We start from the raw sequence: 25627 nt of genomic DNA, 5'->3' as shown, positions 1-25627 counted from the left end.
TTGCAGAAAGGCAAGGCAAGGCTCACCTGTGTAATGCCCACCTTGCAGGTTGCCGTGGTGGTTGCAGACGGCATACAGGTCGTACAGGAAGTCCAGCGGGTAACTGGTGGGCAGACAGTCCGGCTGCTTCCAGGAAGGCCAGGGGCCCAGTCCTGCCTCGGGGCTGGTGCTTCTCTGGGCCACATGGGGAGCCATGTTGAGTCCAGAGAGCGGAAATTTCACCAGCGTGGAGAGCTTGTTTCTTCTCTCGCCCACCTGGCAGAACCTTTTGAGGTGGATGATGAGGATGTCAGGCAGCGTCCACAAACTCAGCTTCACCATCCCCTGCTGCAGGACTTGGCAGTGAGGACACTTCCAGGCATCATCCTGGGCCAGCTGGAAAGCAAACCACCCGGACTGTGAGGCCCCCGCAGCACGTGGCCAACCCACCAAAGGCAGCCAGCCCCCTTCCCGGCCGGGGCATGGACCCCCAGGGCGGGACCTGCTCCTCCTTGGTGTAGAACTGAAAACATTCATCCAAGGTACAGCTGTGCTGCTGATGCGCCTGCTGCTGCTGCCACACACTGTCGGCATCCTGCGCTCGCTCCTCCTGGAGGCTCCCGAACAGGCTGCACGGAGAGGACACCCACGGCATTCAGGACTTTCCTGCTCCCAGACAGGTTTCGTCTATGTCTCTACTCACAGCAAAGCCGTCAGCAGACATTGGCCAGGCCACACTACCGTGCCCTGCCTATGGGTTCCTGGAGAGCTGCAGGCATCCTTCTGACTCAGCACTGTATTTTACTGGAATTCTCTCTCCCCCACCAGCTCCTACAGGGCAGGTCCTTGGCTTATTCATCTTTGTTTTCCTCATCCTAGCACAGGGCCTGGCACCTAGAAGTTGATCAATAAATACTTGCTGGACTGAACGACATCCTTTCTTAAAGTAAGGCTGATGCCCTCAGTGTTACAGAGGTAGCCAAGTATGGTGATGAGGAGCATGGACTCCAGTCAGAGGGTCTGGGTTCAAATCCCAGCTCTGCCAATGTACAAGCTGTGTGCCCTCCAGCAACTGCTTACCCTCTCTGTGCCTCAGTTTCCACCTCTGAGAAATGTGGATTACAGGAGTATCCACCCCAGACCACCCACACATACGGTGTGATTAAGATTAAATAAATCCCCTATACACACAGGAAGTGTGCAGAGCAGTGACTGGCACGGGGTGAGTGGGTGGGTGCTACGTAACCGTCTACTATGACTGCAGTGACTACTTCTGACATCACCCACCACCACCACCATCACTCCATTCCTCCATTCCTGTCACTGTTATTTACATACAGAAAATTCTCACTCAGGCATCTCGCAGGAACGGGTTACACTGGCTCAAAGATGTGTGCACACTTCCTGCAGCCATGCTGGGGGAAGCTGCGTCCAGGGAAACCTGGGCACACACAGGCCCTGTCTCAGCTCTGCAGGTGGCAAATTCCCTTGAACTCACCGCTCCTTGACAGAGCTATCCCACTCCACCGCCAGCTTGACATGTGGAGGGCCTCCTGGCCTCCTGAGATGCAAAACCCTGAGAAGAGAACAAGGGAGCCCATCAGAAAACACGGGGCCTCCTTCCCACAGCTCTTCAGGGCTCAGCAGTCTCCCCCACAACCCAAGGACTGATGTTCCAAACAGAAATACCCAAAACTGCCGGTAAGCCAAGGTCAGCTATCCTCGGAGGCTGCTAAGTCTGCTGAAGGCTCCGTCTCAGACCTCCAGACCTACCTCACAGTGCCTCCCCTCATTCCCATGGGAGCTTGTGAGCTCTGTAGATTTGGGGTTACTTTGAGGAAATAGATCAGCTGTTCCATTGCAGCCCCAGCTACCATCTCAATGTCTATAGGGCACTTCCACTTGACCATCCTACACAAATACCCAATACTGATGATGCCCAAAGAGAGCTGCTACCTTTCCCCCCACTGCAATGCAGAAGGAGCACCTTTAAGCCCCCTCCACAACCTAAGAAGTCTTCTCCTTCCACAACCTCCAGTGCATAGAAAATCCCAGTGCCTGTCAACCTGTAGCTCTTTCCAACTACTTGGGCCCAGCCCATTTCAGAAAAGGTGGATCAGCCTCAATACAGAAGAGATGGGAAGAGAGCAAAGTGGAGCACATGAGGTTTTATCCTGAAATCAATAGGAACAGATACAAGTGATGGCAACGTCCACACCCAAAGGAGTGTTTCAAATGTGTTGCAAGAAAAGGGGGGATGTCAGATGAGTCCCAAACTATCACTAAGATGATCTGATAAAAGGTTTTGAGCTCATGGAAGGCACAAAGTCCTGTGGCTGAGCATGGACAGGTCTGAGCTGGAGTTGTGGCTCCTTCCTGCATGAGCCAGGAGGGAGTGAGGAACAAGGCGTGTCTGGGAGAAGTTCTCCCAGCCCAGGGAGCCCTGATGCATTGGGAAAAACACTGATTGCCCCCTCAATTTCCTGTAGACGGGGAGAACCATGCTGCCTCCTTATCCTCACTCCTTCCAAAGGAGGAGAAGCGCCTTATCTGATTGGTGGGATTGTAGAAGAAGGTGGGCTCTACTTCCTGTCATTAGGCCTACCTATGTCCTACAAGCTAGCCACCTGCCATTCTCCCCCACCCATGCCTTGCGTTTCCTGGAAGCAGCTCTGCCTTGTAGGTGGAAGACTGGAAGTATGTGACAAATATTCTATTCTGAGGAGACAGACTGAGGACCCCTAGATCTAAGCTTCTTTCTTTAGGTCCCCCAAATTCTCCATTTCCACAATGAGGGAGACCTGCCATTGGGGAGATCTGCCTTGGCAGAGGTCCGCGGGTGCGTAATTTAATTCTGGGGAAACACATTTGAAAGCCCAAATTGGACTCACATCTAAGCTGCATCCTTAATCAGTCTTATGAATCAACCTAAAATTTACATCTCTTTCTGCCTCAATCCACAGTCTACTTTTCAACTGGAATTTAAACATGGGAGTGGAAAATGAAAACTGGTACCTTCATGCTCCAAGTTTATTGTACAAAACTCCTTAGGTCCCAGAAAGAAAGAGGTGTGGCTGTCACCCAACTTCCTTCTTTACATGGAAATCAGATTGTCACTAGACGGTGAGATTATCTGCCCAGACCACAGCTCTGATACAAAAAGAAAGAGGGCCTTATTCAATGTTTATGGAGCGATGCTACTCCAAGAAATGTATGTACCTAACAATCCCCACCCTTAAGGGACTGATAGGCTAATGGGAGGAGCATACAAAGAGATCATTCTGATGCACTCAGGTGTCTGGGGACACACACCCCAGGATGCTCTGGAGGACAGATGGGGCAGGACTTGGCCAGAGGAATGACTGAGACCTCGAAAGCAAATGCAACATAAATAAACATTGAAAAATGGGACTTAATTAAACTAAAGAGGTCTGCACAGCAAAAGAAGCTATCAACAGAATAAAGAGGCAGCCTACAGGATGGGAGAAAATTTTTGCAAACTATGCATCTGACAAAGGACTAATATCCAGAATATATAAGGAACTTAGGTCAACAAAAACAAATAATCCTATTAAAAAGTGGGCAAAGACATGAAAGACATCTCTCCAAAGAAGACATACAAGTGGCCAACAAACATATTAAAAACTGCTCAACAGCACTAATCATCAGAGAAATGCAAATTAAAGCCACAGTGAAATACCATCTCACATCAGCAGATGGCTATTATTAGAAGGTCAGAAAATAACAGATATTGGCAAGGATGAAGAGAAAAGAGAATGCTTAGACACTGTTGGTTGGAATGTAAATTAGTTCAACTCCTATGGAAAAAAGTATGACGATTTCTCAAAGAACTAAAAATAGAACTACCATTCAACTCAGCAATTCTGCTCCTGGGTATCAACCCAAAGGAAAATAAATCATTGTATCAAAAAGACACCTGCACTCACACGTTTGTCACATCACTAGTCATAATAGTAAGGCCATGGAGTCAACCCGGGTATCCATCAATGGTGGATTGGATAAAGAAAATGCAGTACATGTACACCACAGAACACTACACAGCCAAAAAAAAAAAAAAAGAATTCCTGTTTCTTTGCAGCAACATGGATGAAAATGGAGGCCATTATCCTAAGTGAATGAATGCAGAAACAGAAAATCAAATACCACATGTCCTCATTTATAAGTGAGAGCTAAACCGTGGGTACACATGGACATAAAGACGGGAACAATAGACATTGAGCACTGCAAAACGGGGGAGGGAAGAAGGGAGAGAGGGTTGAAAAGCTACTTATTGAGTACTATGCTCACTATTTGAGTGCTGGGTTATATAGAAACGCAAACTCCAGCGTTACATAATATATCCATGTAAAAACCTGCACTTGTACCCATGAATCTTAAAAAAAAATTATATAAGTGAGAAGACAACATTCACCCAAGAAAGTTATAGAAATAAAAATAAATGAATAATAAACAAAACTTTAAGAAATTTTTATCTTTTTTTATTTTATTTATTTATTTATTTATTTTTGAGACAAAGTCTCGCTCTGTTGCCCAGGCTGGAGTGCAGTGGAACAATCTCAGCTCACTGCAAGCTCCACATTCTGGGTTCAAGCGATTCTCCTGCTTCAGCCTCCCAAGTAGCTGGGATTACAGGTGTGCGCCACCATGCCTGGCTAATTTTTGTATTTTCAGTAGAAATGCGGTTTCACCATGTTGGCCAGGCTGGGCCTGAACTTTTGGCCTCAAGTGATCCACCCGCCTTGGCCTCCCGAAGTGCTGGGATTATAGGCGTGAGCCACCGTGCCTGGCCCAAAAATTTAATGAATTTTTTTAAAAAGTCAGCCAGGGGAACCAGAGGGGAAAGGGACACACAGGTAGAGGGCTCAGCAGTAGAGGGCAGGGTGTGCCCCCTCTAATGGAAAGTCCCAGCACAGTGAGGGAGGGGCCACATGGGAGAGGCAGGGCCTTGTAGGCCACCTTCACAAGTGTGGACTTTATCCCGCGGGCACTGGGAGGCCACCCAGTGGTTTATAACACGTAGCAGATTAGATGGGGTCAGGGATGATGCCAGGTTCCTAGCTTGAGGTCCTGAGTAGATGGTGGTGTCACCATTTAAACACAAAGATGGGAAATGAAAAGCTTTAAGCAAGAAGAGTTCAGACTGGCAAGTGCTTAGTTACCAGTGTCTATGAGGCATTTAAGTAGGACAGGCAGGTCTGCAATCCAGAGAAAAATCTGGGCAGGAGATATGGATCTAGGAGACTTTGGCCTAAAGGCAGTAGACAGAACCAAGAGTAGGATCACCCAGGGATGGGGCCAGGCACGGTGGCTCACGCCTGTAATCCCAGCACTTTGGGAGGCAGAGGCAGGCGGATTGCCTGAGCTCAGGAGTTCACAACCAGCCTGGGCAACACGGTGAAACCCCGTTTATACTAAAATACAAGAAATTAGCCAGGGGTGGCAGTGTGCACCTGTAGTCCCAGCTGCTCGGGAGGCTGAGGCAGGAGAATTTCTTGAATCCGGGAGGCGGGGGTTGCAGTGAGCCGAGATTGTGCCACTGCACTCCAGTCTGGGCGACAGAGTGAGACTCTGTCTAAAAAAAAAACAAAACAAAACATAAAAAACACCCATAAATGGAACCCAGAGGGCCAGGGGTTGAATGCTGAGACCCAATAATATTTGAGCATCCCAGAGAGGGAGAGGAAGATTTCAAGCAGACAAAAAAAATTCTAGGAGATATATTTCTAAGTGGTGTATACATACAATGGAATATTATTCAGCCTTCAAAAGAAAGGAAATTCTAATGCGTGCTACAACATGGGTGAACCTTCAAAACATGGTGCTTAGTGAATTAAGCCAAACACAAAAGGATAAACACTATGATTCCTGTTACCTGAGGCATCTACAGTTGTCAAATTCACAGTGACAGACAGTGGAGTGGTGGTTTCCAGAGACTGAGGAAGAGGAAGGGGAGGGATATTGTGTGATGGGTACGGAGTTTCCATTTTGCAAGAAGAAAGATTTTTGGAGATGGATGGTGGCAATGGATGTATAACAAGGTAATGTAACAATTCCACTGAACTGTACACTTTCAAGTGGTTAAAATGTAATTTTGGCCCTAAGTGGTGGCTCATGCCTGTAATCCCAGCACTTTGGGAGGCTGAGGTGGGTGGATCACGAGCTCAGGAGATCAAGCCCATCCTGGCTAACATGGTGAAACCCTGTCTCTACTAAAAATAAAAAAAATTAGCTGGGCCTGGTGGCACGCACCTGTAGTACCATATACTTGGAAGGCTGAGGCAGGAGAATTGCTTGAACCCAGGAGGCGGAGGTTGCAGTGAGCCAAGATTGCACCATTGCACTCCAGCCTAGGTAACAGAGTGAGACTCCATCTCAAAAAAAAGTAATTTTATGTTCTATGTATTTTACCAAAAAGAAAAAAAAGAATTTCCTATAGAACAAGGAGATGTTGGGATAGGCATGGAAGAGGCAGGGCAAGGGCTAAATAGAGAGCCCTGTGAAAGAGGTAAGGTCACATTAGATGCCAGAGAGAGCTGTACCAGCAGGGCTGGGACTGGGATTGTGGGGTGGGGTGGGGATGGGAGTGGGGTGAACAGGGGCCAGACTGAGGTAAGATGTCCAGTGAATGGAAGGTGCGGGCCAGGAGGGGTGTGACCTCAAGAGAATATCCTTTAGGATGGTCAGCTTACTGTAGAACTCTACTCAATTCTAGCGCTTCTCAAACTACCTATGGTAAAAGACCAGTTTGATGGTTTGTTTCCAAACCACTGCAGACCAATACTTTTATAAAAGAAATAATACGCCGGGTGCGGTGGCTCACACCTGTAATCCCACCACTTTGGGAGGCAGAGGCAGGTGGATCACTTGAGGTCAGGAGTTCGAGACCAGCCTGACCAACATGATGAAACCCTGTCTCTACTAAAAATACAAAAATTAGCCAGGCGTGATGGCGTGTGCCTATAATCCCAGCTACTTGGGAGGCTGAGGCAGGAAAATCGCTCGAACCCAGAAAGGCAGAGGGTGCAGGGAGCCGAGATGACGCCACTGCACTTGAGCCTGGAAGACAAAGCGAGACTCCATCTCAAAAATGAATAAATAAATAAATAATAAATAATAAAAAAGTAATGGGGGGTGAGGAAAGACATATAAAATATAAGTTCCATTTTTAAAAGAAATTATCATATCCATCATATTATAGATTGCTCTGTCATATTGCTTTAACATTCGTAAGTGCTTCCTCTCAAGTTCTTGTCACGGGCTGGTGACAATTAGCTCACAGGCTGGCAGTCTACAGAACCACTTTGGGTTATCTCCAAGACTGAGTGTGGGAAGGGGCTTCCTCTCCCTGGGAGACCCAAGCAGGCCCTTGATGACCCTTCTCCTGCCTTCCTAACTCTGTAAAGCAAAAGCATCTGCCAGCCAAGGAGGATATGGATGGGGTGTAGGTCACAGAACCTTCTGGCTCACCTGCTACCCTGGTTCCTGGTCTCTTTACAAGGGGAAAGGCCCATCTCAGTCAGGCTGAATTTGGCTGACCAAGTCAGGAAATCAGAGGACCTTACTGAGAACCTGGGGGTCTATGGGAAAATAAAGAGAAGTGCCAGACAGTTCGTTTATAGAGTAGAACTGCCCCATAGATGTTGCAATGACCTGGGGATTGCTTTGCAAGGGCACACGCACCAGAAGGCTATCAAGGTAGCTACCAGAGACACAGCCACACTGGCTTTAAGCCTCAGGCACAGTCCACAATCTCTTACAGTTTTGGACCAATGAATCAGCTGTAGAATCTTCACATACTCTAGGGAGATATTCCTGTTGAATTCAGGAGCATGACCTAATTGAACGAATTTCGTGTTTTGGTTTGTTTTTGTTTTTTGAGATGGAGTCTTGCTCTGTCGCCCAGGCTGGAGTGCAGTGGCACGATCTCGGCTCACTGCAACCTCCATCTCCTTGGTTCAAGCAATTCCCCTGCCTCAGCCTCCTGAGTAGCTAGGATTATAGGCGCGTGCTACCACGACGGGCTAATTTTTTTGTATTTTTAGTAGAGATAGGGTTTCACCATGTTGGCCAGACTGGTCTCAAAATCCTGACCCCAGGCAATCCACCCACCTCAGCCTCCAAAAGTGCTGGGATTACAGGCGTGAACCACCATGCCTGGCTGAATTTGGGTTTTAGTTAGATCAATCTGGGTTCAAATTTAGGCTTGCCTATTAACTAGCTTTTTAAGTGTGATCAAGTTAACTAACCTCTGAGAACATTGGTGTCCCCCCATCTTTGAAGAGGACATAATAGTGCCTCTCCAGACATATGGGTTCAAAGCACAGAACATGCCCAATGATCTAACATAGCGGCTGGTACTGGAGAGGTAAGTGATCAAGAATAACAAATACTATGAGCAATCTCATTGACATATACCCTCAAAGGACTCTGGTAAAATAAGAAAGGGTTCATTAACTGACTGAACCTGGACCTTCCCCCTTACCTGTCAACTGCCCAGTGACAGAGGGGCCGACTGTCCTTCGGAGACAAATAGCTGCAGGCCACAGAGAGTCCCACAACACGGATGGAGAATAGAGATCCCAGATTCTGCGAAGACAAAAACAGACATGGATCATTATGTAGCCCCTATATTGATTTAAATTAGACTCTAAAGTGGCGCATACATTAAAAAATATAATCATTATTTTCCATAGTGTATTTTGAATATTCCCGTAATAATTAGAATTCAAAATTAAGAGACAACCAACTTCATTTTTTTCAGATTCACACTATACCCTGTAATGCAGTGATCTAATACTGTGTTTAATATGTTACATCTTCCCCCCAAAAATGAACACAGTGTGTTTAAATAGTAAATGCTTAACTGGAGCAGATACTGGTACATGTAATGGAACATAAATCTATCATGTTAATTAATTTTTAATAGGTAACTTAACCTACTTTATTAAGATGATTATCATCCCCACAATGAGGCAATTTTCTAAAAGCCAGTTCATGTATATTTTACAGACATAGTAAATATTTATACATTTTAAAATAAGCCACATAAAGAGATAGCACATTAGTTATTATTCTAAGATATGTGTTTATTATATTCTAACTTTTCTGAAATTGAAATGAGGCTTACAATGACATATTTAACGCAAGATGCCTCTTAAAAATTCAATGGAATGAACAACTCAATTAAAAAATGGGCAAACATTTGTGTAGGTATTTCTCCAAAGATGTACAGATGGCCAAGAAGCCCATGAAAAGATCAGCAACATCATTAGTCGTTAGAGAAATGCAAATCAGGACAACGCTGAGGTACCACTTCACACCCACTGGGATGGCTATAATTAAATTTTTTTTTGAGATGACAAAGTCTCACTCTGTCGCCCAGGCTGAAGTGCAGTGGCACAATCTCGGCTCACTACAACCTCCGCCTCCTGAGTTCAGGTGATTCTCCTGCCTCAGCCTCCTCAGTAGTTGGAATTACAGGTGCCTGCCACCACACCTGGCTAATTTTTGTATTTTTAGTAGAGATGGGGTTTCACCATGTTGGCCAGGCTGCTCTTGAACTCCTGACCTCACGTGATCCGCCCACATCGGCCTCCCAAAATGCTGGGATTACAGGCATGAGCCACCACGTCCAGCCTACAATTAAATTTGTTTTAATTTTCTTTTTTTTCGAGATGGAGTCTCGTTCTGTCACCCACGCTGGAGTGCAGTTGTGCGATCTCAGCTCACTGCAAGCTCTGCCTCCCGGGTTCATGCCATTCTCTGCCTCGGCCTCCTGAGTAGCTGGGACTACAGGTGCCCGCCACCACACCCGGCTAATTTTTTTTGTATTTTTAGTAAAGACGGGGTTTCACCATGTTAGCCAGGATGGTCTCGATCTCCTGACCTCATCCGCCTTGGCCTCCCAAAGTGCTGGGATTACAGGCATGAGCCACCGCACCTGGCCTAATTTTTTTTTTAATGGAAAATAACAAGCATTGGCAAGAATTTGGAGAAACTGGAACCCTTATGCATTGCTGGTGGGAACATAAAATGGATGGTACAGCTGCTTTAGAAAACAGTTCAGCAGTTTCTCAAAAGGTTAAATATTGAACTACCATATAACCTTTAATTCTCTTAGGTGTATATCTAAGAGTCACAAGGAGGGGCTTGAACAGATATTTATACACCAATGTTCACGGCAGCATGGTTCACAAGTCAAAAGAAAGAAACAACCTGAGTGTCCACCAGCAATGGATAAACAAAATGTGGGATATATACACAACAGAATAATATTTAGCCTTAAAAATGAAGGCAGCCCAGCGCGGTGGCTCACGCCTGTAATCCCAGCACTCTGGGAGGCTGAGGCAGGTGGATCACCTGAGGTCAGGAGTTCAAGATCAGCCTGACCAACATGGAGAAGCTCCGTCTCTACTAAAAATACAAAAAAATTAGCCGGGTGTGGTGGCGGGTGCCTGTAATCCCAGCTACTCGGGAGGCTGAGGCAGGAGAATCAGTTGAATCTGGGAGGTGGAGGTTGCAGTGAGCTGAGATCATGCCATTGCACTCTAGCCTGGGCAACAAGAGTGAAGCTCCATCTCAAAAAAAGAAAAAAAAAAAAAATGAAGGAAATTCTGAGATATGCTACAACACAGATGACCCTTGAAAACATGAAATTGAGTGAAATAAGCCAGATGTAAAAAGATAAATATTATATTATTCTAGTTATATAAGGTACCTAAAACAGGAAAATTCATACAGATAGAAAGTAGAATGGTAGCTACAAGGAGCTAGGCAGAGGAGAAAACGTGGAATTGTTGTTTAATAGGTATAGTTTGTTAGTTTGTTTGTTTGTTTGAGACAGTCTTGCTCTGTCACCCAGGCTGGAATGCAGTGGTGCGATCTCGGCTCACTACAAACTCCTCCTCTCCAGTTCAAGCGATTCTCTTGCCTCAGCCTCCCGAGTAGCTGGGATTACAGGCGCCTGCCACCACACCTGGCTAATTTTTGTATTTTTAGTAAAGATGGGGTTTCACCATGTTGGCCAGGTTGGTCTTGAGCTCCTGACCTCAGGTGATCCACCTGCCTCGACCTCCCAAAGTGCTGGGAGTACAGGCGTGAGCCACCACGTCTGGCAACATTTTAGTTTTTTAATAGGTATAAGGTTTTTGTTTTAATCAGTATAATGTTTAATAAAGTTTTTGTTGATGATGAAAAAATCGGGAGTATACATAGTAGTGATGGTGATACAACATTGTAAATGTAATTAATATACACTTATGAGTGGTTAAAATAAATAAATGTATAGATCTTTTACCAAAATTTTTTAAAAAATCAATGGGGTCTTCATTCAAATAAAAGAAATAGGTGGTTAAATTTGTCACTGATGATCTTGACAACCAGAAATAAAATAAAATTTTCTTCCAAACTCTGACAAAGGTAAAAGGCAGACATGTTTTCTTAAAAACCATGGAGGAAATCTAGGTTGAATTATGAGAGGAAAACAAGAGAAAAGCATCATAATTCCAGGAAAGAGGAATGACACATGGTAGGACAGAATGACCCGAAACAGATGCAGAGAGTTGTGAGCCGACCCCTTTGGCTGTGGGAGCTGACATGTGCAGGGAGCATCGGCCACAAGGCTGGTGGGTAAACTGGAACTGGGCTGCAGGGGGTCTTGAGTGTGAAGGGCAGGGAGCTCATACGTCTAGCCAGACTCTAACCACGTTCCAGTTCGTCTACGGCTTCAACAAAGACGAAATCAACGTCTGGAAGTAAGATGACTTCAGGGGCTTTGATTGAGGGTTGGCCACGGAAGGGTATTCTCCCTAAGGAGAATGTTAACTTAAATCTGGGGGGAGAAAAGTCTTTTTCCTCCGCCCCTAATGGAGCCTTGTTGTTTGGACAGCAAAAGTCAGCCATCATTACGGCACCAACATCTGCACAGAGGCAGCCTACTCTGCCTGCACACAAATAGTGCTGGCCTCACACACCCCCGTTTACAAAATACCATAAAAGTGTTTGGGTAGCCAGGCATGGTGGCTCATGCCTGTAATCCCAGCACTTTGGGAGGCCAATGTGGGAGGACTTCTTGAGGCCAGGAGTTCAAGACCAACCTGGGCAACACAGTGAGACCCTATCACTGCAAAAAATTTAAAATAATTAACCAGGCATGATGGCAGGTGCTTGTAGTCCCAGCTACTTGGAAGGATGAGGTGGGAGGATCACTTGAGCCCAGGAGTTCAAGGCTGCAGTGAGCTATGATCACGCCACCACACTCCAGCCTGGCCAACAGAGTGGGACTCTATCTCTTTAAAAAAAAAAAAAATTGGCAATGATAGCTTTTATTTTTTTCATAATACATGCAAATTAATCTTATCCAGTAAACTGGTCATTTTTGTAAGAAACTTTCCTGTTCTCAATTCTTGGCTAGGGAAGTTCATGTCCAAACCTTCAATACAATATGTTTAATCTCTTCAGTTCAATGTTGAGACTCCTGAATATATTCTCTTCAAATGACTATATTTGAACCAGTATTTAATATAGTATTAAAAGAATTATGGGTTAAATGGGTGGGCTAGCCTGGAAGCCTCACAACCATCTAGAACACATCACTCCTACAGAAAAGCATGTCTGACCATACGTTCACCCGTGAATCTGTGGAAAAGCATCTGTGGCTGAGTCAAAGGTTGCCCGTATTAGTATTTTGCTGGCCCCATTGATTGCTTGATCCATTTCTAAAATTGAAATTGGGCTGGGCACGGTGGCTCACACCTGTAATCCCAACACTTTGGGAGGCTGAGGCAGATGGATCAACTGAGCCTGGGCGTTCAAGATCACTCTAGGCAAAATGGTGAAACTGTCTCTAACAAACAAACAAAAAAAAGTTAGCTGGGTACGGTACCATACACCTGCAGTCCCAGCTACTCAGGAGGCGGAGGCAGGAGGATCACTTGAGCCTGGGAGGTCAAAGATGCAGTGAGCTATTACCGCACCACGGCACTCCAGCCTGGGTGTCAGAGTGAGACCCTGCCTCGAAAATAAAATAAAGCTAAAATGACTGCAAAGGTAGGGAGGCGAAAGTACAGGTGTGGCTGGGTGCGGTGGCTCACGCCTGTAATCCCAGCACTTTGGGAGGTTGAAGTGGGAGGATCATGAGGCCAAGAGATTGAGACCATCCTGGCCAACATGGTGAAACCCCGTGTCTACTAAATATACAAAAATTAGCTGGGTGTGGTGGCGCTCGCCTGTAGTCCTAGCTACTTGGGAGGCTGAGGCAGGAGAATCGCTTGAACCTGGGAGGTGAAGGTTGCAGTAAGCCGAGATCACGCCACTGCACTCCAGCCTGGTGACAGAGCGAGACTCCATCTCAAAAAAAAAAACAGGACAGGAGTGTGAGCAGGTAAGAGTAAGGATGGCTGAGTTAAATGCTCACATGAAATTAGTTTCATCTGGCCGGGCACGGTGGCTCACACCTGTAATCCCAGCACTCTGGGAGGCTGAGGCCGGTGGATCACGAGGTCAAGAGATCGAGACCATCCTGGCTAACACAGTGAAACCCCGTCTCTACTAAAAAATACAAAAAAGTTAGCTGGGCGTAGTGGCGGGCGCCTGTAGTCCCAGCTACTTGGGAGGCTGAGGCAGGAGAATGGCGTGAACCCGGGAGGCGGAGCTTGCAGTGAGCTGAGATTGTGCCACTGCACTCCAGCCTGGGCGACAGAGTGAGACTCCGTCTCAAAAAACAAACAAACAAACAAACAAAAAAGCATAGTTTCATCCATTGCGATAATCAGTAGCTCAAGGTTTGGGAGAAGGCAAAACTCTCACCGGATAGACTGACCTACTTGCAGAGGAGTTTCTAATTTGGGCACTTTGGTGGATCTGATCTACAGTACATTGAACAAAATCCTTTAGAGATAAAAGTTGGGACAAATGTAGTGAAGGTTTTTAACAAAATGTTATTTGGTATAAATCCTAAATCAAACATATGGTTTTTGCTGAGCAGGAAGGAACATGAATTATGAGGAATTATCTCTGAGATAAGATCTGTGTGTGCCCCAAATAAAAAGCGTTTACTATGGGAATAGTTAGGGGACAACAGGAATCTGACACAACTGACCTGTCCCTAAAAATTTCAACATCTTCTGTGTCAAGCAACCATCAGAATAGTTTCTGATATTATAGGAGCTAAAAACAAAAAATCAATAGTTTTTAAACATGCTGTTTTTGTTTGGAAACTACCAATCTGAGAATAAATAAATAAGGCAAATGTTGTTTTCCTTTGAGTTATCTTAGTTTTTAAAAAACTGGACAAACTTATTTTAACATTTAGATTTTCATATTTGGACATAATCATCCATTTTAATTTTCCACAGAAATTCTATCTCAAGTCCCTTGAAATTGTTGATTTAAACATAAAAGTTACAATTTATTATAATATGCTATCTTCTAGGAAAAACTATGGTAAGCCATAAACATACAAAATTGGGAATAATAATGTAAATGCTTAGGGAGTGATGGAAAATGTGAAAAAAAAAATTTCGTTTTAATGTAAATGCCATTTTCCCAATGGTGTTTTGAAAGAGTTAATAAGAAAAAGCTCTGTCCATGAAAGGTATTTCGTAATGGCACAAAAGTAAAACACTACAGACTATAAGATGGTTACTTCCTTGCAAATAAATCTAAGTCATTTTATAAAACAGTATGAGCACTCTTTAACAGCAAATTCTCCTCTCCTGGGCTACCCTAAATTCCACCCTTCCCAATACACACACCCACACACACGCATGCACATGTGTGTGCACGCACACACACACACACACACGCATGCACACCACTGACCTGTACAGGGGCCTCACTCTTCATAAGATGGCGGACCTTGCTGAGGATAGACTGCTGGAGCTGGGCCCAGGAAACAGCTCTGTCTTCCCTTATCAGGAAGGGTGGCCCAAACCTGAAAATCCAAGGAAATTGGGTTATCCCAGCAAAGGAAAAACCAGCAACATCCACCAGTCATGAGTGGTTGTTCTAACCCTGGCTTCCTGTCAATAGGATAAGTGACAAGAGCTAAGCACAAAAACTCAACAGCAAAAAAAAACCAAAGAATCCCATTTAAAAATGGGCAAAGGGTCTGAACAGACATTCCTCAAAAAGACACACGTAGCCAACAGGCATATGAAAAAATGCCCAACATCACCAATTATCAGGGAAATGCAAGTCAAAACCCCAATGAAATATCATCTTACCCCAGTTAGGATGGCTATTATCAAAAAGACAAGAAATAACAAATGCTGGTGAGGATATGGAGAAAAGGGAACTCTTATACACTGTTGGTGAGAATGGAGACACCGTAGAGAAAAGCATGGAGGTTCTTCAAAAAACTAAAAATAGAACCACCATGTGACCCAGCCATCCCACTACTGGGTATTTATCCAAAGGAAAGATCATCATGTCAAACAGATCTCTGCACTCCTGTGTTTATTGCAGGACTATTCACAATAGCCAAGATTCCAAATCAACCTAAGTGTACATCGGTGGATGAATGGAAAAGAAATGAAAAAGAAAATGTGGTCTATATACACAATGGAATACTATGCACCCATAAAAAAGAAATGAAATCCTGTTGTTTGCGGCAAGATGGATGAGGCTGGAGGACATTATGTTAAGTGAAATAAGTCAGGCACAGAAAGATAAATACTGCATGTACTCCCTCATGTGGAATCTAAAAAAGTTAATGTCACAGAAGTAGAATAGAATAGTGGTTCTACTAGAGGCTGGGAGGGGCCGGTGGGGGCTAGGAAAAGGTTAGGTAATGAATAAAAATTATAGCTAGATAGGAGAAATAAGCTCTAGTGTTCTACAGCAATATAGAGTGACTATTGTTAACAATAATTTATTGTATGCTTTCAATAGCTAGAGGATAGGATTTTGAATCTTCCCAGCCCAAAGAAATGATAAATGTTTGAGGTGACGGTTATGCCAATTACCCTGATTTGATCATTACACACTATGTACATGCATCAAAATATCACTCCGTACCCCATAAATATGTACAATTATGTGTCGATTAAAAATAATGTAAATGCTTTTTAAAGCCAAACACAATACAAAATTGCCCATCAGAGAACCTTGTAACAAATGGAGACACTGCAATGTAAGCAGAGGCCCAGTGACACAAAGCCAGGTAGATGCTGCTGTGTAAACAGATGACTCCAAATGACCAGCTAGCTGGCAAAATCTCTTACCCACAGCAGGGAATAGAGTAAGACAAGCTTGGAGCCAGGGGAAGGGAAGGCAGAGACATAAATCCAGATGACACAACTTTGGTTGGGGTATCGAGAATATTCTCATCACTGGGGATGGTATCCATGTCCCAACATAGTAAGTGCACAGCAGTGAGCTCATGGTGTACAGAATGCTGGGTGAGCCTGCGCCTATGGGCCCTAACTCTGCCATGGGTACTCCTGGACAAATCACTAGCGACTCACTGCTTCCTGGCCTCGCTGCAGCCTGTGTGAAGACCCAGTGAGGTAAGAATGTGAAATTGTTGAATAAAATTGGCTAAAGCAGAACACAAATATGAGGTGATCTGTCTGGACAGGCAAGGGCACTGTGCGTCCATTGTTGTATGGACAGATCGGTTTACTTAATCCATCCTGTACTGTGAGGCATTCCAAGTTTTTATTTAAACAATGCTTGCTTATCGCAGGAACTAGATATAACCTTGGACATAACCTTTGAGCACACAATTATTCCCTTAGGGTAAAGTTCCAGAAGTAGAAAGGCAAGACTAAAGCTCTTTCTTCCCAAACTGTCCTCCAAAAAAGCCATACCAATTTACCTGATTCCCCGGACTCTGGCCCAGAATGAGTATTATCAATTTCTAAAAATCATTTAACAATCTAAGAGGTTAAGAATAGTATCTTGCAATTGCAACCAGAATTTCTCCCACTACAAATGATGCTGATTTTTTTTTTTTTTTTTTTTCTGAGATGGAGTTTCACTCTTGTTGCCCAGGCTGGAGTGCAGTGGCACAATCTCGGCTCACCGCAACCTCCGCCTCCCGGGTTCAAGCAGTTCTCCTGCCTCAGCCTCCCGAGTAGCTGGGATTACAGGCATGAGCCACCATGCCCGGCTACTTTTGTATTTTTAGTAGGGATGGGGTTTCTCCATTTTGGTCAGGCTGGTCTCAAACTCCTGAACTCAGGTGATCCGCCCGCCTCGGCCTCTCAAAGTGCTGGGATTACAGGCGTGAGCCACCGTGCCGAGCTGATGCTGAATATTTTAACCTATGCTTGTATTTCTTCTGTGAACTAATGTTCATCTCTGTGGGTTCATTTCACCAACGGTATTTATCTCCTTAGTTTTCAAGAGCTGGAAAATTCGAGGATGGACATAAATCCTTCACCTCTCACATGGCATAAATATCTTTCCTCATTTGCCCTTTGCCTTTCAAATTTGCTTTTAGTTTAAATTCTTAAATATATTTAAAACATCAGCCTTTTCCTTTACAGCCTCCTGACTTTGATGTTAAACTAGCCCCCACCCAAGGACATAAATATTCTCCCATGTTGTCTTTATTAATTTATTTTTTATTTTTTATTTATTAATTTTTTTTTGAGACAGTCTCGATCTGTCGCCCAGGCTGGAGTGCAGTGGTGCAATCTCGGCCGACTGCAACATTTGCCTCCTGGGTTCAAGCGATTCTCCTGTCATAGCCTCCCAAGTAGCTGGAACTACAGGTGCGTGCCACCACACCTGGATAGTTTTTTGTACTTTTAGTAGAGATGGGGTTTCACCGTTTTAGCCAGGATGGTCTCGAACTCCTGACCTCATGATCCACCCACCTCGGCCATCTTTAAGTTATTTCATGGCTTCCTTTTCTATAGTTACCTCTCTAGTCAACCTGAAATTTATACGTGTGAATTCATAGCAGGAGTAAAAAGTTGACTATTTAAAATAAAAAGCAACAAAGAAATCAATTAGCCCAGCCTTACTTTTGAACAATTCACTCACTCTGTAGTAATATGAAATATACCATAATTCTGAAATTATTAAAATATTGTAATACAGGCAGAAGAATATGCAATTAAATCAAACAAAATAGACCAACTATCTGTAAGTATTTATTATATGATAAAAATGATGTATTTCATATTACTAAGAGTTAATGAATTATTCAATAAGTAAGGCTGGGCTAATTGATTTTTAAAAGCTGAGCTAATTAATAATAGTTTAATTATTATTAAATAATCTCTTTTTGTTTTTACCAGTTTATTATTCAAGATACATTTTTAGAAACATTTTATCCATCTAAATATATCTTAATGTAATTCTGTCTTTTAAACACTTTATTTGGGCTATATAAGAAAGCTATCTGTTTTTGTATATTTGTTATATAACCCATCAATTTCCTGAACCCTTTCCTTACTGCCAATCACTTTCCAGTTCTTGGTTTTCTGGACAGACAACCAAATTATCACCTCTTTTCTTATAGCCAGTTTCTTTTAGCACTGCACTGCCTAGGTTTTACAATATAAAATAACAGTGGTGAGGGCAGTAAAAATTGTTCCTCCGATTAATAGGAAGGCCTCTCATGTCTGATGGTTAGGAATGATGACGTTAGCCAAATGCTTAAGGCAGATATTTCTAATCCTCTTAATCAGAAAGGACCCTACTTCTGGCTCCTAGTTTATTAACCTTGGGAATAAATGTTTAATTTTACTCTAGACAGGCTCCCACATACAGGTCTACAAATCCCAGACACCACATGAAAAAAGAATAAAGTGAAACATACCTGCTAGCCTGCTGCCCTGACCCCACCAAGTTACAGAAGAGGATTAGCACCTTGCTCTCACTGTGGAGAGAGAGGGAGAATCGCTGGCCCTCACGGGCTGCCAGGCGTGGGGAGGCCGACAGACCCAGTGGATGAGCTAGAAGGGAGAGAATGACATTTGTTCATATTCCTAAAGGAGCTGCTTTCCTGGGTCAGAGCCTTAGCTTCTCTAGTCCCTCTTTCTCTTTGAGCATCTATTAACCACCAATGGGGGACCACTAGAGGGCTTTAGGGGAGGAGATAATGAGGTTCATGGCATTTGTGCCATCTGACGCCTGGCATACGAACATCAAGAATATGGTAGTGAATTTGCAATTGTGTTCACCCAATAGGTTTTTGTTTGTTTAAGACAGAGTCTCGCTCTGTCCCCCAGGCTGGATGGAGTACAGTGGCACAATCTTGGCTCACTGCAAACTCTACCTTCCAGGTTCAAATGATTCTCCTGTCTCAGCCTCTCCAGTAGCTGGGATTGTGGATGTGCACCACCACGCCCAGCTAATTTTTTTGTATTTTTAGTAGAGATGGGGTTTCACCATGTTGGCCAAGCTGGTCTTGAACTCCTGACCTCAAGTGATCCTCCTGCCTTGGCCTCCCAAAGTGTTGGGATTTCAGGCGTGAGCCACTGCACCTGGCCATCACCCTATAGTTTTAAAACAGGAACAAGAATTTAACTAATATATTTCAAGTCACCTGAAAAATACTCCAAAATAATTTTGGTTGCTTTTATGACTTCATTACAGAGTCCCCAGTTTATCTACTCTCTTAGAAAGCCAACATAAGAAGTATACAGAGATGGGTGAGAATCTTTACCAGTGAGGAAGTAGAGGAATTGGACTAGCCTCCATTTGCAATCAGTTCTGAAATGTTGACTTTCAAGGAAAAGATGTGTCCACCATGATTGAATTTGAAAGGAGAACTTGTTTCACTGGGTTGTAATATAGTCAGTGTCAGTTAATGTCTTGTTCTAGATTCCAATGCCCAGCATCTCCCTGTCAACTCAGAGAACTGCAAACATCCAGTTCCCATAGCCTGCTACCTAGGCTGGCCAAAATGTGGGGCCAGGGCATAGGAATCATCTGTGGTATAAAGTAACACTGGCACAGGGTCCTTTAAATATGAGCCTTCTGGCCGGGTGTGGCGGCTCACACCTGTAATCCCAGGACTTTCGGAGGCTGAGGCAGGTGGATCACCTGAGGTTAGGAGTTCGAGACCAGCCTGGCCAACATGGTGAAGCCCCATCTCTACTAAAAATACAAAAACTAGCCAAGTGTGGTGGCAGACACCTGTAGTCCCAGCTACTTGGGAGGCTGAGGCAGGAGAATCACTTGAACCCAGGAGGCGGAGGTTGCAGTGAGCCAAGATCGCGCCACTGCACTCCAGCCTGGGTGACAGAGCGAGAAACCATCTCAAATATATATATATATATATAATATATTATATATATTTATCTATATATATTTATTATATATATTTATCTATATATATTTATTATATATACATTTATCTATATATAATATATTATGTATATAATATATTATATAGATATTTATCTATATAATATATTATATAGATACTATCTATATAATATATTATATAGATAAATATCTATATAACATATTATATAGATAGTATCTATATATTATATATTTATCTATATATAATATATTATATATATTTATCTATATATAATATATTATATATATTATATATAATATATTATATATATTATATATAATATATTATATATATTTATCTATATAATATATTATATATTTATCTATATAATATATAATATATTATATTATATAATTATTAAATATATATTAAATATATTAAATAATACATATTAAATATATATTAAATATATTAAATAATACATATTAAATATATATTATATAATATATATTATATAGTATATATTATATATAATATATAGTATATGTCATATAGTATATATTATATATGACATATAATATACATTTTTATATATTATATATTATATGTAATAGATAACATATATTTTATATATTACATATAATATATAATATATAATATATATATGGGTCTTCTTCACTAACTTGGCCAAAATGTATCCTGACCTACAAATAAAAAGGACTGTTAGAAATTGACCATGTTAGCCAGTCTATGGAATAGGAAAAGCAAGCATTAAGAAGTGGAACTATTTTGTTAAAAAGTCATTTAATAAACCTTTAACCATGTACTGCTCAAATTTGTAGACATTTTACTTCACACACAAATCTTGACCCATAGGAATCCTGATGGCAAAGATGACTCCAGCATCTATACCAAATAGTGGTTCTCAAAGTGTGGTTCCTGGACCAGCAGCATCGGCATCACCTGGGAACTTGGTTAGATGTGCAAACTCTTAGGCCCCACCCCAGGCCACCCAAATCATAAACTCTGTGGGTAGGGTCCAGAAATCTGCTTTCACATGCCCTCCAGGTGATTCTAATATTCACTAAGCTTAGTTTTGAGAATACCTGTATTAGGTGAATAATTTTTAATATCAACCATCTGCACACAACGAATGCCAGGGATAATAAGTCTGACTGTTCCAAGTGCTAAAACTGGATGTTTTATGCCTTTGCACCCAAGGAGTATCCTCTGAAACCTGTAACTCATCATAGCCAAATAAAATTGTGCAAAGCACCTGTTATACCTGAGAGAGTCCCCTGGCTGGGTGAGGGAGGAACTTGAAAGGCATACACATTATCTCCCTCTGCGATAGTATTCAGGTCCTCTTCATCAAAGAAAGACCGCTGGAATCCACTGGGATACAGTTCAACCAAGATCACCTGAAATGAGAAAGATCATTTCCCCTCTTGATTTCTGAAAGAGAAATCAACAGATAAGAAATCTAAAAGTGACTGATAGTCAACACCCATTTTTCACCCTTTCCTTCCTTCTAATTGGCTACTTATTTTTAGTAATAAGGCAGCATAGTAGATATAAGAATTAGATTGTCCTCAGACATCTCAAGTGCAACAAAAAAAGAAATTGAAAAAAAAAAAAAAATCTAAGTTTTATACCCAGCTAAACAAGCATAGAAAAATGACAACAAAATAAAGCCCTCTTCATGTGAACAAAAAGTGAGTGTTTACTACAGAGTGAAAGAATTTCTGAATAGGTTTACTAACCTTTTTCACGTGATTGCATACATTAAAAAAATTTTTACCAAACATTGAAGTAAATAGGAGATGGTTTTGTAGCAGAGTAGAGGGGTGACTAGTGTGGGGGCCCTGACTGCCCTAGACCCAACTCTGTTACCCTGATGCTGAAGAAATCAATATCTCAGCACACATAACCTATTCAAGGTACACTGCCTGGGAAGTTCTCGTTAAAAAGATGCATTTCGGGTGCCTGTAGTCCCAGCTACTACGGAGGCTGAGGCAGGAGAATGGTGTGAACCTGGGAGGCGGAGCTTGCAGTGAGCTGAGATCATGCCACTGCACTCCAGCCTGGGCGACAGAGCGAGACTCCGTCATAAAAAAAAAAAAAAAAAAAAAAAGATGCATTTCAGGGCTGGGCACCGTGGCTCATGCCTATAATCCCAACACTTTGGGAGGCTGAGGAGGGAGGGTCACTTGAGCCCAGGAGTTCAAGACCAGCCCGAACAATACAGCAAGACCACATCTCTACACAATTTTTTTTAAAAATTAGCCAGGCATGGTGGCATGAGCCTGTAGTCCCAGCTACTCAGGAGGCTGAGGTGGGAGGATCCCTTGAGCCCAGGAGTTCAAGGCTGCAGTAAGCTATGATCACACCCCTGCACTCCAGCCTGGGCAACAGAGGAAAACCCTGTCATTCATTCATTCATTCATTCATAAATACATAGATTTCAGGATTTAAAAACCTGAATCAAAGAGAAAACTTGAGTTGTAGGAAGAAATGATGAACCAAAGAAAATGGTAAACATTGGCAAAGGTAAATATTATCGACTATATAAAGCTAAAATAATAACTATTATTACTATTACAGTTGGAGGTGGAGAAGGGATTAAAATACTGGACAATAATATCTAAATCAAAAAGGTATAAGGGGATTTAATGCATACCAAGATCCTTGTGTTACATGGGAAGATTGGCTTTAGACTCGTAATTATGCAAGTTGACATTTTAGTAACCACTGAAAGAATGGAAATATAATGTATATATTATATTTACATATACATATTGACATGTACATGAAGTACATCTTCTGGATGTACTTCATCCCAGAAAAGATGAAATAAAGAAAAATTGCTCAATCTAAAAGAATCATCTTCTAAAAGAAAAAGACTGTTCAATCTAAAAATTGGGGGGGGGAGGGGCGGTACAAAATAGGAAAACAGGGTAAATAGCATAAGATGACATAAATAAATAAGATGACATAAATAAATCCAAATACAGGCCAGGTGCGGTGGCTCACGCCTGTAATCCCAACCCTTTGGGAAGTTGAGGCGGGCAGATCACAAGGTCAAGAGATCGAGATCATCCTGGCCAACATGGTGAAACCCCGTCTCTACTAAAAATACAAAAAATTAGCTGGGTGTGGTGATGCATACTCAGGAGGATGAGGCAGGAGAATCGCTTGAACCTGGGAGGCGGAGGTTGCAGTGAGCCGAGATCATGCCACTGCACTCCAGCCTGGCGACAGAGGGAGACTCTGTCAAAAAATAAATAAATAAAATAGAAAAATAAATCCAAGTACATATATCTATGATTTTAGATAATATAAATATAATACACTTGCCAGTTAAAGAAAACAAAGCATCAAAATAGATGACTTTCAGTTTCAGTGGAAATGCCGGTCCCACACTGGCATCCCCAACTGACTCCCATCTCCCTGAACCAACACATCACACCTCTCAAATTCCTGCCAGATTTTTCACACTCTTAATTATTCAAACGCTCCCTCTCATAGACTTCTCCCTTTTGATCTTTTCTTACTGTCACTTTCTCCCCAGGACTCTCACCCACTGTCCCCCTCTCTCTCCATCTCTTTCAGTAACTCCCCATAGTGCACTTTAGAGTTTACAAAGCAAGATACACACATTTCCCCTGCTATTTGAGAGAGTCATAAATATTCTATGAGGTAGCGATAGAGGTCAGAGGGATTGATTGGGCAGGGGCAGAAAGGAGCCCACTGGGGTGGTGGGGAGGCTCTGGAAGCGTGGAGGTTATAGGACTGTAGCTATGAACGTAGAGAAAGCCAGCAAACCACAATCTTCAGATAGGTAGACGTTATTGTATGTGTGGCATGCCTTTCCAACAAGGCTAAAAATATTTTTTGATTTGAAAAAATCCCATGAGATAGTCAGGGAAATGTCAATTTCCATGTCACAGTTAAGGACACAGAGCCAATCACATACTGTGTCCAGGGTCAGAAACCTAGGGAGCTACTGAATCACCCTGAGGGCCGCTCCCATCCTGCCATGTGGCTTGGCGCCACCACGGCCTCCTCCCTATTCCTCATGAGGGCCCCTCCAGGCACTGTGAATCCAATCGCTTTACCAAGACTCGTTTGAAAAGAAAACAGGTAGAACACAGCCATCCCAGTTTCCCCCAGATGTTCTCTCTCATGTTATACAACCTCAGTTCTCTCAGCAGGTCCTCCTGCTTCATTTACTCTTCCTTTACTGTCCTGGTTTATATTGCCAAGACTGAAAATATACAATGGTGACTTGGGCTATGAAGTCAAACCATCGAAATCCAAATCCTGGCTCAGCCACTTACTAGCTAGTGACGTTGGGCAAGTCACTTAACCTCTCAGGGCTTCTTTATTCCCCATTAGTAAGATGAGGATAATTGTAATGTCTACTTCACAGGACACCTGTGATTAAATCAGGCATGAATAGAAAGTTCACAGAATAGTGCCTCACACTTAGTAAGCACTACCTAGGGGTAGCTATTGCTGGAATTATTATGATCATAATTGTCATTGCCTTCTTGGAAGGCAAAGGTGTTCTTTTCTCGTCATTCTGTGTCAATGCAGGGAAAAGTCAAGGCCCAGTCATCCCAGACAGCAGGCACTAGTAATCAACCAGAAACCCATGAGTCATGCTGGAGTCACCTGGGAACCACAAATTGGCCTAAACAGCCTAGACAGCTGGCTCAGTTAGCATTCTGTCATCCAATGACCAGGCCCCAGTGCAATTCTATCACACCTCATCTGCAGGGACGCCTCCTTCCTCTGCAACCATCTTCCTCAGGGCTGCCACTGTGCTGAGGATCGGCACGGCCAGGCCAACCCGCAGGAACCGCTGGCTCTTAGAGGGGAAGACCAAGGTGACACTCAAGAACCTGGAAAATAGGAAGGGGCAACACCCTTAAAGGACTGACATGAACTGTGAATGAATGACATTGTTGATAATGGATCAAGGCCAGGCGCAGTGGCTCACACCTGTAATCCTAGCATTTTGAGAGGCCGAAGGAGGTGGATCACCTGCAGTCAAGAGTTCGAGACTAGCCTGGCCAGCATGGTGAAACCCCATCTCTACTAAAAGTACAAAAAAATTAGCTGAGTGTGGTGGCGGATGCCTGTAATCCCAGCTACTTGGGAGGCTGAGGCAGGAGAATTGCTTGAACCTGAGAGGCGGAGCTTGCAGTGAGCAGAGATGGCACCACTGCACTCCAGCCTGGGTGACACAGGGAGACTCCATCTCAAAAAGAAAGAAAGAAAGAAAGATAATGGATCAAGTTCAGCACATAGTTAATCTCCGCTTCCTGGTTGTGTCCCTATACTTGGTACATTGTCACCAGGTGGCAGGGTAGAGCCAAATCTTCTAAATTACTTTTCCAGAGAATTGGGGGG

General features: G+C 43.1%; 1 protein-coding gene across 7 annotated transcripts in view; it reads right to left on the bottom strand.

Moving 5' to 3' along the window:
• USP43 (ubiquitin specific peptidase 43) overlaps positions 1-25627 on the bottom strand; it is an 85197-nt gene that overhangs the window by 27921 nt on the left and 31649 nt on the right. For 3 of the 7 annotated variants that reach the window (XM_055367482.2, XM_063700624.1, XM_063700622.1), the window contains 8 exons: positions 24981-25116; positions 21486-21630; positions 18776-18911; positions 14821-14932; positions 8483-8586; positions 1478-1555; positions 482-608; positions 27-375 (listed from right to left, as the gene is read on the bottom strand). In XM_055367482.2, the coding sequence (XP_055223457.1) occupies positions 27-375; positions 482-608; positions 1478-1555; positions 8483-8586; positions 14821-14932; positions 18776-18911; positions 21486-21630; positions 24981-25116 (1187 nt within the window). The remainder of the gene's footprint in view (positions 1-26; positions 376-481; positions 609-1477; positions 1556-8482; positions 8587-14820; positions 14933-18775; positions 18912-21485; positions 21631-24980; positions 25117-25627) is intronic. The other 4 variants (XM_019013671.4, XM_063700623.1, XM_055367483.2 and 1 more) reach the window with 3 other exon arrangements.

Source organism: Gorilla gorilla, chromosome 19, assembly GCF_029281585.2.
Source record: "Gorilla gorilla gorilla isolate KB3781 chromosome 19, NHGRI_mGorGor1-v2.1_pri, whole genome shotgun sequence".
NCBI classification, from domain to species: domain Eukaryota; kingdom Metazoa; phylum Chordata; class Mammalia; order Primates; family Hominidae; genus Gorilla; species Gorilla gorilla.
The sequence above is the reverse complement of the archived record's forward strand: the minus strand, read 5'-3'. Positions and strand labels throughout refer to the sequence as shown.